This window comes from Mauremys reevesii, linkage group 2, assembly GCF_016161935.1.
Source record: "Mauremys reevesii isolate NIE-2019 linkage group 2, ASM1616193v1, whole genome shotgun sequence".
Taxonomy (NCBI): domain Eukaryota; kingdom Metazoa; phylum Chordata; order Testudines; family Geoemydidae; genus Mauremys; species Mauremys reevesii.
Window position 1 is genome coordinate 78,813,535 of NC_052624.1, and position 15,962 is coordinate 78,829,496.

The window sequence follows — 15,962 nt, forward strand, 5'->3', positions numbered from 1 at the left end:
TGCATCTGATGAAGTGGGCTGTAACCCACGAAAGCTTATGCTCAAATAAATTTGTTAGTATCTAAGGTGCCGCAAATACTCCTATTCTTTTTGCGGATAGAGACTAACATGGCTGCTACTCTGAAACCTGTCAATATTCTCCCAGGTAACACGGGGGAAGAGATTATAGGAACCCTTTACTCCTCTTCATCCATAATAGGATATCTCTGCCATAAAACATATTGGTTAATTCATTTTAATTAGCCAGCTACCTATACTATATTTCACTTGCTATTGTTGGAGTCAGGTTGCTTAGCTAGAGTATGGTACATTTTGGTTGGGTTAGTCTTGAAAACACTCTTTTCACCCTGACTTTTCCATTTATAAACTTAGGTGCTTTTGAAAATCCCACCCTATGAGTTAGATGCTTAACTTGCTTAGACCCTTTTGATAATTCCACCCTATTTATTTATCCTGGTCTTTACTGGCACCTTTGACATCATTGGTCATTAATCACATTTATTATTTAAAATCAAACACATCATCAACACAAACTTTTGTGGTTTCAACCGATCAACAAAACCTCTTCAAACTGACCCTTTCACCCTCAAGTGGTCTACATCTTAAATGCTTTAAATACTCTTAATTCTCCATATAGTTTCTCAGACTTAATCCTTTTCTTTATACAAACCTAATTTCTAATAAGGAAGATTTGAGATGATATGGAATTAATAGGTAGGTATTGTATTAATTATGACAACATTAAGCCATCGCTCCATGTGTCATTGCACACAAGATCAGGAAAAAGAAGTTGTTCCTCCCTTACAAATGCAACAGTTTAGTGGGTTCTCAAACTAACATCTCATTTCCTATGGTATATGGAAGAGTAGCCTATCATCCACTTATATAATAATGAATTCTACAGAGGATGTAGATTTTGAACGTCTATTTGCCCTCAAAATGCAAAAACTAGGGGACCTTCGAAGAAAATGAAAAAAGTGGCAAATAAGATTTTTTCAAACAATGAACAATTAATCTGTGGGACTCAGTTGCACAAGACATCACTGAGGCCAGGAGCCTATTCAGGATTCAAGCACAGGACAAGATAAATTAACAAGAATATCCAGTGTTAGAAAAGTAAATATTAAAAAAAAATCCAAATAAACCTAAGAGCTTTGGAAGGGATATAAACCAATCTAACTATTTTGGGTTTGGAGAAAATTTTCTCTGCATGAAGCATATCCCATAACTATCTACTCAAAGGTTGGGGGGGGGGGGGTTTGGTTTGTTTTTAAACCTTGAAGCAGCTGGTGTTAGCCACTGTCAGAGACCGGATACTGCACTAGATGAAACATGGCAGGTCAGATCAGGTATGAAAATTACTATGTTCCTGGTCAAATTATTAACTGCACAGATGTCACCATCAGACTTTCTATTGATCTAGTTTTTTTTTTTAAACCTTTTTACTTGTACCTGCTTTGACTTGATTCTCAAATCTTCAGTGCCTCTCACAGCATCTATCAGAAAACATTTCCATACTTGACTCAGCTTATGGGCTAGGACCCCGTGGCCCATGTCCTTTTAGGGGAGAACCCAGGGGAGGGGGGGGGGGAATTTCTCTGAATAATTTCTGGAACAGTCCAAGGCAAGATTAAGAACAGAAAGAAAACCATTCAAACAAAAGTAGTGGTTCTGTATGACATAGCTTGTCTTGCACTCTGAAAAGTTAAGCCAGCTAGGTACACTGAAACGGTTCAGTGATAAATGGCACCACTTTTTATTTTATCACAGAGCTTTCTCCTCCCAGCCTGTCATTTTCTCACACAATAGCTCACAAGCACTTTCTTGTTGCTTTGTCCCAGGGTCCTCATGGCCCTTCTTCAGTTCTGTGGTCACTTGTACCTTTCACCTTCCTTTGATATCCCTGAGCTGCTGTAATACTGAGACACTGTTCACAGAACTGTTTCCCCAGATGTCCTATATGTGGATCTAAGCACCACGTCATATGCAAAGTCCATTATATCCTTTAAGTTTTCTTGTGCTTAATTGGCCCAGTTAAACCATTTTTGGGGAGTGGATTTCCCCATTTTCTTAGGCCTGGTCTACACTGGGGGGGGGGGGGGTGGAAGATGCCGAACTAAGGTACGCAAGTTCAGCTACGCGAATAGCGTAGCTGAACTCGAACTACCTTAGTTCGAACTACTCACCCGTCCAGACGCCGCGGGATCGAAGTCCACGGTTCCCCCGTCGACTCCGCCACCGCCGTTCGCGGTGGTGGAGTTCCGGAGTCGAAGGGAGCGTGTTCGGAGTTCGATATATCACGTCTAGCGCGATATATCGAACTCCGAGAAGTCAAACGCTAGCTGCCGACCCGGACAGTAAGTATAGACGTACCCTTACTTTTCAAATGTTTCACTGCAGGGGTACCCACACCATAGGCTGACTTTCAGTCCACAATTGCCTCTGTCCTCCTTGTTCCTCACCCTGATTGCCTTAACTAAACTTGCTAACTTTGAAACCAACTCACTCTCCTGAAGAGATAAGATGCATTTCCCCCCCTACCGTGAACTCCTCTTATAAAAACTTGTACTTCTAGAACTTTTAATTCAGGGAAGTCCCTACGGCCTGCATTATACAGGAGGTCAAACTAGTTGCTCACACTGGTCCCTTCTGACCTTGTAATCTAGGAATCTAGTCTTTATGAAATGTAGATAGAGACATCAGATTCCCCCATTCCACTTACATATCATTTTACACTTTTATTTTACTTTATTATGAAAAGTTTATTAATGTTAAGCTACATTTGATTTGACTGGTTTCTTTATTTTCACTCTATATGTGCAGCTGTACAGTAATAACCACTGCAAATACAGTTGCAAAAAAAGACACAAAGGAGTATCTGTAAGAGAAGAGTCATTCAATTTACATTATATTCAGAGAGCAATACAAATAAAATTAAAATGTTATAATAACTTGAGGTTCATCATGTCAAACGCTGAAGGGTTTATCCTCAGGAAACAATATTGTTGCCAGCAGGAGGCTAAATTGCACGTATTAGTAGGACCATTCAGTGCATCAGATTATGACATTCCACTTTCTCATGGACACTTAAAAAAACCCAATTGGAATACATGATTTATAATGGAAAGGGCTAGTGCTAACTTCTTAGCAATGTACTTCTAAGGTTTATGACAGGAGTCGGCAACCTTTGACACGTGGCTCGCCAGGGTAAGCACCCTGGCGGGCCGCGCCAGTTTGTTTACCTGACGCATCCGCATGTTCAACTGATCGCGGCTCCCACTGGCAATGGTTCGCCATCCCAGGCCAATGGGATCTGCGGGAAGCGGCACGGGCCGAGGGATGTGCTGGCGGCCGCTTCCCGCCGCCCCACTGGCCTGGAGTGGTGCTTACCCTGGCAGCCGTGTGCCAAAGGTTGCCGACCCTTGGTTTATGATATATGAGCATTGGTGACTGGCCTGATTTTATTTTTGAAGGGGTAAAGGGAGAGTGTTATACAGTATCCCTATTTGCTTATAATAAGAGATACTTGTTGAGATTAAATCAAGCTATGTGGCAATAACATAGACATTACCAGTTCACAGTTCTGTATTTAGTGCACTAAATATATCAACAATTACCCCTCCCAAATTACTATGTCCCCTGTGAATATCCAACGTGTATAAAAGATGTTCTAATCTCTTGGATACAGTATAACAAATTCAAAATACCTTCAGTAAACTTCAGGGATAAACTGAGATAACTCCATGAATATTGCTTTTAAATGGGATGGGACCTCAGCTCTGGGATGGGTATACATACTTGTTCTCAAGGTTTCGGTAAATCATTTAGTAAAATATAAAATACATTTTAAAGTACATCAACTTCTGTAGTGAAGCTGCACAAAATTAATGGATGGATTTCCTGACAACCATTACATGAAGTGTAGACATAAAACGGGACTTTGCCTAGGGATGCCCTCCTCCCCAACATTACATGTGAATGCAAATCTTGTACTGTGCAAAGCACGTGGTAGGCAATTAGATGCCAATTCAGCAAACAGATAGGCACATATTTCATTTATGCTTGCGATTAGTCCTATGGACTTCAAAGGAAAAGTTCATGCACGTAAAGTAATGGTTTAAAGGATCAGGCCTTTAAACAGTAAATAACTTATGGAAGGTGGAGAAAGCCAAACGGAGAGTACTTGCACTCTGACCATTATAAAAGAATGCCTGGGTGGGAGATGGGAGTGATAGGGAGAAATTAATTGTACAATAGACCCTTCACACTTGGCTCATTTTTGTTAAATGACGAAGACGACTAGGGCAGGCCCAAAGCTCTTCCATAACAATATAAAATCTCAGCTATGAAGGGGACATATTTCTCTAGATACCTTATGCAAGGGACATTTTCATAAAGTTATCAGAACAAGGAGCTGTTGCAAAGTTCCTCCTCTCCTCTAGTAGGTCCTGCGTTTATTGGCGGATTTCTTCCCCTCAGTACTTTTCCCCTTGGATGAAACCCATAGTCTGGATCAACTACTCCTATGTCTGATTAGGGGTAGCGGGGCTCAGGGGGAACCCGGGCCCGCCCTCTACTCCGGGTTCCAGCCCAGGGCCCTGTGAATTGCAGCAGTCTCTATAGTGCTACTTGTAACTGCTGCTTGACCGCTACAGCTCCCTGGGCTACTTCCCCATAGCCTCCTTCAAACACCTTCTTTATCCTCACCACAGGATCCTCCTGGTGTCTGATGCTGCTTGATTGTATGGTGTTTTCCTCAATCCTCCAGTAGTACCCCCTCTCAGTTCTTAGTTCCTTGTGTCTCTTGCTCCCAGCTCCTCATGCGCACTTCTTTCCTCTGGCTCCTCCTCTGGACTGGAGTGAGCTCCCCTTTTTATACCAGGTGCCTTGATTAGCCTGTCCTGATTGGCTGCAGGTGCTCCAATCAATGTAGCTCTCTCTAGAAAGTTCTTAATTGGCCCCAGGTGCCTTGATTAGCCTGGAGCAACTGCCATTTGGTTCCCATGGTACTAGGGATTTGCTTAGCCTGGAGCTAACATACCTGCTCCTCAGTACTTTCCTGTAGCCATCCGGCCTTGCTCCATCACAGAGCCTATGAAGGGGACAAACAGGCAGCTACTATAGTCTCTGTGTCTAGCCTTTCTAAGCCAGCGAGCACTGCCACAACTCTTACCAGACAGACATTGCTAGTCTCATTCTGTCCTCTAGGAAATGTATATTGTGTAACTGTTGCTCTAAACTCAGAGCACTAAAATAAAGAGGAAAGGAGCTTTGATGAGGAAAGGGAAATGAAAGGTAGAACAGATTATAGCCCCAAAGGCACTATGGGGCAATTGCCTATGGTGTTCGGCCTGGAAAAGAGAGAACTAGAATTCTTCCCCCCTCTCCTGCCCCCTTCTACTCGACATTTTCAAGTTCATTGTTTGTAAAGTCCTAGAATCTCCATTTATGTCCCCAGATGGCAAAATGGGATATTTAATAAACCTTTTATTTTCTGGTTAGTCAAAGTTAATCAGTACATATCCCTCAGGGGAAAAAACAACTATACATTTTGTTCTGTTAATAGTCTCAACTTCATCAATCACGTAACTGATGCACGCAATTCCAAGACAATGGAGTTAAAGAAATCTTGGCAGTCTGTGAGAGGGAAAAAGTTACAAGAAGCAATTTTTTAAATGTAAAAAATCAGCAATATACCCATTACTTTGAAACCCTTCCCTCAGACACATCAACTTACCACCACCCACTGTTTTAATACGGTTTTGGAACAGATTGTGGTAAATCTTGCTACCTGAAACCCCCCCCCACAATGTTTGATGCGTTCAGGTCATTCAACTAGAGTGCAGTTTCTGGGTTTGTAATTGTTCAGCTTTGCAAAGTTCACAGAAATAATGTGAAAGCTGCACGTTGTTAAAGATGTCAATAACACTAAACATATGTGACTGAGGGATCAGTGAACTGGAAAACTTCCTGATCGTACAAGTCTTCTGGTAGCTCTTCTTCTCCATCAGCAAAAAATGTGGGGAATGGAGGATTTTTATTGCAGTCTCGGTAAGTAGGTAAATTTGTATCTCTGACCTAGAATGAAAAAAGGTTTAATAAATCAAACAGATGATTCACAGACAGTAATATATTTAAACCCCAGGAAATCACTCTTTTCCTATGCACGAGGAAAACAGCATTCAAGTTATTTATTTTTTTAAAGAATTCCATGTCTGGACATTAGTTAAATTAATGACAGTATCAGCTCATGAATCTAATATTTTGTGCTTGAGCCATTAGACTTTAAAAACTTATAATTCAACCTTTGTACTGTGCTATGGGATGAATCAAAGTCAACCACTAAGAAATCAGAGTTAAAATTAAATTAAGTTGACTGTCTGCATATTTTTAACTACTATTAATGTAAGTAAAATCTAAGATTAATCTAACAAAGAGTAGAGAACTATGTCCGTTCAGATCCGAACCTGGTAGCATTTTGTGTACAGGGATTTTCATGTTTTTCCTTCAGTTAGAAAATTTCCCCATTGCACCTGTGAATTTTTTGACTCAGCAACAGAGAAAAACATTTTTTTTTAAAAATGGGAAGATGCAATTGTAAATGTACAAAAGGATGAGAGAGGGATGAAACTACTTAATTCATTTTTTTTAAACTGACTAGATTTTAAGTTGATTGTGTCCCTAGAAGTGAAGTACGACTGTACTTACAATTCAGAAACTCAAGTGCTAGACATGGAGTTTAACATTTTTCTACTTATCTAAACATATTTCTTTATACAAATAATAGAAAGTCACAAGAATTTTTGGAATTGGGTTTAATATGGATCACCAGTTTGCATTCCTCATTAACTTTTGTACAACCAAAATACTAGTCTGAAACAGTATTTACCAAAAGCTGATAAAATTTTAATATTATTTAGATTTTTATATTGGATACACAAAATGCTTGCTATAAGAAGATATTAAAACTTAATTAAAATCTATCACCATCAATTCTTCCTGACTTAGAAAAATCTTAATATCTGTTGTATTTAAAATACAGTAGCTTAATAACAAAGAAAGTACAAACAGAGCTGCTATTTCACATAAGAATTTATGGTAAATACCTATATACGCAAAAGAACACAAGAAGCTATGTCTTTTTGACTGTTGCTCTTCAGTATCTAAGAAGTATTTTGTTACTTTATATCCCCCACGCCACACACTCTCTCTCTCTCACAATGTTGGCAACTCATATGAATTGCATGCTCATATGCAAATGCCCAGCTAAACACAACTGCCCATTTGCATGTGCAAATCTGATCATTATGCATGAATTCACAATACTTCTCTGAGCAAACTAGGAAGACACTTGCGCACAGCGGGATCCAGGTAGTGTTACCTCAACCCCCTGGCTAACTTAGAAGGCCACCCACTTGTTTGGGCTGAAGAACATATAACTTTAAGAAACTGTACATTTTCAAGAAATCTATTGCTACAGTGAAAGTACTTTTTATACTGACCTTTCTACATGTGAAATGTTTTAAATCTAGCCTTGCAAATCCAATCTTTGAGGAAAATAAGTAGGTAGAGTTATCAGTAGAAAAATATTTTCCTCATGTCCATAGCTTGTATGAGGTAGATGATAAAGCCCTGGTATCTCTGCAGAAAAAGGAACTATCCATTGAAGGGCAATGAAATCTCATTTAAAACTAACCTCACCATTTCTATATGACTACATATGGAGTTCTTTCTGAAAGCTGTAATAATCCCCTTCATCTACCGAATTTAACTGTATTCAGAAGAAATATATTACAACAGAGATAAATATGCCCAGCAGAAACAGGAAGCTTGTTTTTCTATTACCCACTTTTATAACAGACCATGCAGTAAGTTTAGTAATTGAGAGACTGGTCTCACTTGACTGGAAAACACATACAATGGAACCAGTTATTTATGGCAGAAATTGAACAGAACAAACGAAATCCAGGCCTGAACAATTCAGTTCCGATAGGAAGACATAACTTTAGCCTCCCCAGAGAGTCCTGCAGAGATATCAGGGTGGATAAAAACAGATTTGTAAAAGTATAGTAAATAAAAAAAGTAATATCCAAGCAGTTCAGATCTGCTGCCAATATTTTAAGAAAGTCACTGCACTAAACTTATGGAATTCACTAGTTAATCATCTGGAACCAGAATTTCTGAAGTGCTAAAGCAGCTTTGAACAGCAGTAGCTTCTTCTGCAAGTGCAGAGAGAATATTTTCTTCATATTAGTTTATTCAACTAGTTCAATTCAATTACTAGTTCACTCCAAGTTGAGAAACCTAGTGAGAGGTGAAAAAGCAGGAAAACCTATTTTCTACTTCTAATCTATGAGGTAAAACTAGGTGTGAAAGAATGAGATCTACTAGTTCTAAAATTTTGAAGGACAAGATGATCAGAAAATTAAATTAACCAACTACAGATATTTCCTTTGTTTAGTAAATTAGTTTTAAATGAAAAACATGTTCTGATAAAAAAAATTATGTAACCAGCACATTTTAAGGTAGTTTTAGTTACGAAAACAATTTTTAAATGCACAAACATCATTTTATCGAATTCCAATGTCCAAATGCAGCTTGACACAAATCACAAGTAAAAAAAAAAAGTTAATCATCTAGTACAGAAGAAATGCATCTTTTGCCATTTTCTAAAATGAAAAATGTAAAAATTAAGAATCCGAATGCATATTAAACTATATACCTGCTTAAATGTGTATGAATATAGTAGCTTATCCTCCTGATTAGCAAAAAGTAATGCCAAATGGTACCAACCAATTTACTTTAGGAAAATAACTAAAAAGTACAAATGCAAAGTTAAGATTACAATAGATAATTTAAATCATGACTTCCTATTTGCTAATTTAAATTAGGATTTAAATTATTTAAAATCAATCCACCCTGACAGATATACATTTTGGGACCACACCATAGCTAAAGGCTTGTCTACATGGCAAATGATTTGCTGGTATAGCTATACCAGCAGGGTCCCCTAGTACAGGTGCAGCATTAGCAGACAGGAGGAGTTTGATGGCATAGTATCATCATCTCCATGAACTACATTACCTATGTTGATAGAAGCACTGCTCTCTCAGCACAGTTGCATTTAGACTGGGTTTTTTTCTGGCAGACCTAAATCCGCTGGGGGGGGGGGGGGAGAAGAGAAAGTGGGTGTGATTTCTCCCACCCACCTTTCCACCTACTCCTAGCTTACATAAGTATGATGGCAAAACTTTATAGTGTAGACTAAGCCTTAGATTTAACATCCTGGCTTCCTATGACAGAAACTGCAGGTTGGAATTTCAGCTGGGAAGTCTCAAATAGCTTCCTAAATGAAATGAGTTTCCAGGCTTAAAACACAATTTTGCTTGCTGAAGAGTTAGAGGAGGAATTGGTTTCACATGTCAAAGTGGCTCTCAAATCCGTGAGAGTATTTTAGGTGGGATTGGAATTATGTGCTAGTTATAATGGATACATGATGTTTTTGCACAATCTATTGCTCCAGGATGCCATATTTCTCTTCTGCTATATACTTATTAACACTGTTCTCCAGTCATGCACAATCTCCATCATGTAGCTACAGCGACAGCTGCAGTGTGAGCGGACAATGATTTGAATTTTATGTCTTATGTCAAACAGTTCCTTTATGTGGATTGAGGTTAAAATCAGAACATCATGACTACAAAGGTTCTAGCTCACAAGAACGAGGTAACCCTAACAGTAAAGTTTAGGGCCATCTTCATTGTAAAAAAGAAAATGAGTTACTGAGTAACTGTGCGATCCTATTAGCACCTCCCCTGGCCTTCTCTTCTGCTGGCCTACCTTCTTGTCCATTCGTGACCTTTATTTGCCTCATCATTTAGGAGTATGCACTTTGGGGCAGAAACCAAGCTTTTACTTGATGGCTTTTTAGTTCATTCCATTGATAGCTTACTCAGTTGGTTAGGTTTTTGTTTGTACATTTTTGGCAATTCTGGATCGTTCTCATTATGAAATGACATAATGGGCTTACCCATTATGGACTGTTTTGAATTCCCTGTCAGTAACAGAAACTTAGAAGTTGATGAACCATTTGTTGCTGCACATGAATATTCAGTTTTATTTTCCATTAAAAAGTTTTTAAAACACCCTTTTATCCTAGGATTTAGGAATAAAGTATCTGTTCTTAAGTGGTGATATTTATAAACTTCTCGAATCTCTGTCCAATGTCAGTTCACTTGTGTATGTCAAGTAGCTCTGTTTGGCCTTAACATTATATTCTACACATTAATTCTAAGTGGCATTTTGCAGATAGTTTCTTTTGTGCATTCAGGTGGGTTCTTGTGTATTGCTGTATATTTCAAAGAGACCTTTGTCCTTTTCAGCAGAATGGAGTGATACAATTTTTCTTTTGAACACTCTCTTTGGAGGTTTCACAGGTTCCAGGAACACGAGCCACATTTGATGTAACAACTGTTTTCTTTTGATTTGCTACCGTAACCAAAGCTAGTACTCCTTTTGTGTTCTCTTTCAGCATTTTACATTCAGCTCTTTCAACAATTGTGGGTTGACTGCGCAAGTTTTGCTGCTGATGTCATGGCAAACACAGGTGCACTAATGCCAAACTGAAAAAAGGTCTCGTTTCCTTTTGTCTTTAGAAGATTGTTTGGCGGCTGCTGTTGCAGGTATATACAACCAAGGAAAGAATTTAAAATGTTCACTTTACAGATGTGCTTAGTAGTTAAAAGGCAATGTAATGGTTCTCTCTCTTTAAGATGGCTATTGAACTGTTTCTTTTATGTTTATAAGGACAGCACAGAGAAGACTTTAAATACTGTGTTACTGCAGTAAGTCATGGACCAGAACAAAACAGAAGAATTTGTTGCATACTACAGCAGTTACACGATACTGTGATTCAGGTAGAAGTGCTAGTGAAGTGCTCATGACCCAGATACTAAGGGACAAGAACAACAGCCTGAGGCTATCCTGACCTAGTAAAAATGGCAAGAAAGAAGAGCCATCTATACAGCTTTTTGTTCTTCAGTGTTCTCTGAAGCAGCCATGCAAGAACTCAACAACAGTATGTTTCAGAGCAGAGACTGATGTATCTAGGGAGATATAAATATCCAGGGAGAAAGACAGTGGTTGAGATGACCACAGCATGACTCTCCCTCCCTGCAGCATCATGAGGCCATGTGCTTCTCTGCAGAAGGCATCCCGCTGATTGGGCAGCCTATAGATTGCACATCACTTCCAGGGGGGCTCAGCACACTCCCTCAGGACTCTATGAACTCAGTAGCATGCAAAGCTCGGATGGTTGCAGGATCAAGCCCTTAATTATTTTATTCTTTCTATGTATTAATAGGAACAGAGGCATCAATCTGATTATAGGGAGAGATACTGGGGCCAGTGAGGGGTGGAGGATAGTATACAATCATGTAACTGAAGACTGTATCATAATAAATACGCACAAAGGGACTGAACTGAGTTTGCATAGGCAACCTTAATTCTGGCACTTGCTAACTTTTGAGTGCTGACTTTGCAACCGGAATGTTCTTTTAATGTAGGGGAGAGGGAGGAGGGCTGTTTGTGTGTGTAATGCACATATAAATTGGGACTTGAGGCCACTAACAACTAATTCTTCTAGAGGGAAAGGTGGCCAGCCCAATCAGATATGGACAGGTTAAGAATCAGACAAGCCTTACAGTTTGTTTTACAGTTTACATACTTAGGCCTGATCCCATACAATGCACTGTGTGGGTACAAGCTCTGCCTGCATGGAGAAGCTTGGAGGATTTTGGCCTAACGGTTTCCTTGATGCTCCCCTAATGAAGCTTTAAGAGTCATTATCTTTATGGATTATAAAGCCAGAAAAAGCCATTATGACGACCTAATCTGACCTCCTGTACAATATATACTAGGCCATAGAATTTCACCCAGTAATACATGTATCAAGTTCATATCTTGGCGGTCAGCTACAGAATATTTTCTTAAAGACACCCACATTGATTTAAGGATGCCAAGTTGTGGAGACTGCAAAGGAGCATGCAAATGAGCATACACTGTACCACTAGAGCTACATTCAACATCTTGAGCAGACTGGTATCTAGTTTACATTTTGTTAGAATTGGTACTGTTCTCCAAAAACTGAATTTTATTGGCCATCTTAGGGACAGAAAAAGGTCAGAAGCTTTGATCCACTATGTTCTCTACCTGAGATTTAAGTACTGATCCACAGAAGGTAACATTACCAAACACTAATATCCTGTTAGCGTTGAGTATCCAGTAATACTTAGGTGGTATAACTTAATTTAGTAGTGGTATTATGTATAGTATATGTATCTTGTTCTGCTTAACTACAGTATTATATTCCCTTTTTACATCTGTTTGTAATTTCTTACAGAAGAGTGAATAAAATAGTTTAAACAGGCATGAAAGGTTTTTTTACATGCAGAAAGTTAAAATTGGTTTGGTCATGATTTTGTCATTAAGTCTATAAAACAGAAAGGTAATTGGTTTTGCAGACACTTAATAAACTGTGCATATACATTATTCATGTACTGTCGAGCATAACTGGCAGTATAAACAGAAATACAATTCAATTCAGAACTCCATCAGCATAAAATACTTAAGCATCAAGTCTGATGCCCATTTAGGAACTGATTAAGTCATACTCACATTCGCAGTTTAATAGGGCTGCAGGCTATGTCAGTGTTAGCAACTACAGCAGCAAAGTGCAGATTGTTTGTGAAGCAGAAAACTTGTTTAAGTGTACAAAGTAAGTCTGTAATATTTTTGCTTCTGTCCTAACTTTTCTGATGTGAAAAGGCTAGAAAGTTGTGGCTACAGAACGCATACTGAACTACCGTACCTCTTCTAGCCCTATAGCACCTTAAAAGACTAGACATAACATTTAAGTTGAAGAATTGTATCCTTCATACTTTTCCCTCAAAGGAAAATTACAGATGTGCCATCATTTTCCTTCAACTGAAATAAAAGTCTCATGCTTCAGGACATGGCAGATACAAAGGACTACAAAGACTATGGCAAAACACTGGCTGACTTCAACAGGGGCAAGATTTGGACCACCACAAACTGAATGGAGCTTGCACGGAGTTTTTCATGCCCAAGAACTTGGGAAGAAGAGTTAATTTAACAGCCTGATTTGCATTTATTGAAAAATATCAGAGGCCTTTTATAACAACTCCATAGTTAAGGACCAGTTCCATTTCGCATTTAAAGCAGAAATTCAACTTCTTGGTTGTATTAAAAATTCAGCACACATCCTGCCTAAAACTTGCAGCACTTACTCTTTGAACACAGAATGAATTTTCTGAGGATTTACAAATAAATCTGTTAATTAGCTTGAATTAAATCATTAAAAACTGGGTGCTTTTAGAAATTTAGCATCAGTACATACAATAATTCTACTGATTGTAATGACTCAGTGGTACAAGGGAGACTGGACACATAAAGAGTTCTTTGTAGATTAACTGCTCCAACAGTTATTGCTCTTTAAAAAATTCTGTGGCTGCATGCTAGCTTAGGCAACATGGCTTGAAAGGCTCCCCAAGGCATGGCTACCTTAGTTCTACTGTGTACTGAAGCCCTTACAGTGCCATGAGACATTGAGAAGGAAGCAGAGAACATTGAATGCCTGAGTCCCACACCCCCTCATGGGTAAAAAAATATTATAGGGAGAAATGCCCATTAAGGCACCTGAACAACCTTAACTCTGCATGGCATCAATACAGGCAGAGCTAAGGTTGTTCAGGTGCATTTCTTATCTTAACATATTGGGATTTGTTTTACAGGTAACCTTACTTCTGAATTTCCTAGATTTTCAATGCTTGGGTTTGGAGATAATTACAACATCCCTGGAATATTTTTTACACTTAAATTACTGATATGTACTCTCAACTTTAACCCAATCAATGTGTTTTTTTGTCTGGGATATTTACTAAAGTTTCTATTAACTTTATCTACCCTCTAACAACGGTATTACAGTTAGAGTTTACCATTTTTTTAACAGCAAAAAGGTAGATGGATTCCTCCTTCTTAAACTTATAATGTGTGAGTAGGTTTGCTTAGTGTTTGCAAGAATCCATGCTTTCACTATATGTGATATATATCAGTACAGTAAGTCCAAAGGCAACTGTGTGCCTCAACAAAAGATAAAATCCACCCTAAATTGTAATACCCCCTCAGGTATTACAAAACCCAATTAAAAAGGAAATAGTCTTGTGCTTTCCCTTAAAGGATAGAACAGATTAACTTGTGTATAGGGCAAAGGAGATAACTCCAGAATTGTGAGCTCTTAACAGAAGAGATTCTGCCTCTTTTCTTCTCAATTACATCTGTGGAACAGCCAGTAGTTCCAGTCCCTCTGTCTCAGTAAGAGGAATAGAAGGACATGGGTATTACGGGAAGTAGGTTGCTTCAGTAATCACAAAATCCCAGTTTGTAAGTGTTCAAACTCATTTGTATCAGAAAAGTTTTTGTGTTCTTGCTCAAAGAAGTTTTTTTTTTTTATCTTCTTAGAAAGAGATCCTTGTTTAGATCTAAGTGACAAAGCAAGCTTTTCTAGCTGACTCGAAAATTACTCTGTCAATGTTATTTACCTGCATGGTTCAGTGTAAAGTATAAAAGGCAAGCCCCTTTCTGATTAAACGAGGGATTCGCCATCATTCAGTTCTGAGACTTTGCTCTTTCTCTGCTGAAAACAAGGTCTGAAAAATTCATGTGATTAGTCTGATTCTGGTCTCATTGTGGATACACGGATTCACACAGACACACACAGTATAGCCGCAAGGTGCACTACAAGGTGGTTTAGTGGTTGCCAAGCAATGGATAGGGGCTTTAGTGCACTATCCCTTTCCTCTTTTCTTAAGGAAAAATGTTGCTATGATGTTCCTGCCTACTCTGAGCTCAGATGAAGAGGGGTTCCCAGCCATCAAGTGCTTAAGGGTAGGTCCATACTTACCGCGCGGGTCGACGCGGTGAGTTCGACTTCTCGGAGTTCGAACTATCGCGTCTAATCAAGACGCGATAGTTCGAACTCTGAACGCGCTCCGGTCGACTCCGGAACCCCACCACCGCGAATGGTGGTGGTGGAGTCGACCTTGGAGCCGTGGAGTTCGACCCCGCTGCGTCTCGACGGGTAAGTCAGTTGAACTAAGGTAGTTCGATTTCAGCTACGCTATTTGCGTAGCTGAAGTCGCGTACCTTAGTTCGACCCCCCCCCGTAGTGTAGACCAGACCTTAGTCTCATTCAATAAGATTGTTACAGGCAGCTTGTACTGGAATCCAAAGCAACCATGAAAGGTGGCGCCCCAGGGCAGCTACCCCGGCCATAAGTCCAAACTACTCTAAATCTGGAGTATAGAGAAAAAGTATGTGTAAATGTAGACAAAGAATCCTGGAAGGAAGGCACGAGGTGTGGGCTCCAAACAATGGGGGAAAAAGGGTAGAGAGGTTAGTTGAAAAAGAGAGAGAGAAAAGGAGAGAAAATCCATGCAAGAGGTATTCCATCGAATGAGGTTAACAAATAGAGATTTTTTAAAAAAGGGGCTTATTCTATCCTGTCCTTAGGATGCTTTTTCAGATGGGGGTAAAGGAGGTGTCTGAAGCAATGAGTTGGACTTATGACTACGATAAACCTCAGAATGAGCGTGGGGACTCAAACACTAGGTAATATCTAAGGAATTAAGTTTTGATTAGGTATCTGTAGTATGCCACACTATGCTGTTTTTGGAAAATTCTTCCTAAGGTAGAACCAGCAGACTTAGGAGTTCTCATCTACTGAGTGGCCACAGACATGCTTCAGGGCTATGTGGCAGACTCAATGTGTTTGGCAGCCTCTCTTCATTTGGCATGAAGGGCTTAATTCTCAGGCACAGCACTCTACTGTACTTGTTTATTGCTAATTTAACTGAAGTTCGTTCCCTATTTTATCAGAGGGTCTG

At 39.3% G+C, this 15,962-nt stretch overlaps 1 protein-coding gene and 1 long non-coding RNA gene across 3 annotated transcripts in view; both read right to left on the minus strand.

Moving 5' to 3' along the window:
- Positions 1-2,781: 2,781 nt before the first annotated feature.
- LOC120398247 lies at positions 2,782-4,526 on the minus strand. Its single transcript, XR_005594271.1, has 2 exons — positions 3,421-4,526; positions 2,782-3,185 (listed from the first exon to the last, which is right to left on the minus strand). It is a non-coding gene; the product is annotated as an uncharacterized LOC120398247 (long non-coding RNA).
- A 944-nt stretch (positions 4,527-5,470) lies between these two features.
- The window catches only part of MRPL3 (mitochondrial ribosomal protein L3), a 56,773-nt gene continuing 46,281 nt past the window's right edge, over positions 5,471-15,962 (minus strand). Inside the window, exon 10 of one of the 2 annotated variants that reach the window (XM_039528040.1) lies at positions 5,471-6,078. In XM_039528040.1, coding sequence (XP_039383974.1) covers positions 5,929-6,078 — 150 coding nt within the window. In that variant the 3' untranslated portion in view covers positions 5,471-5,928. The remainder of the gene's footprint in view (positions 6,079-15,962) is intronic. The other variant, XM_039528041.1, reaches the window with a different exon arrangement.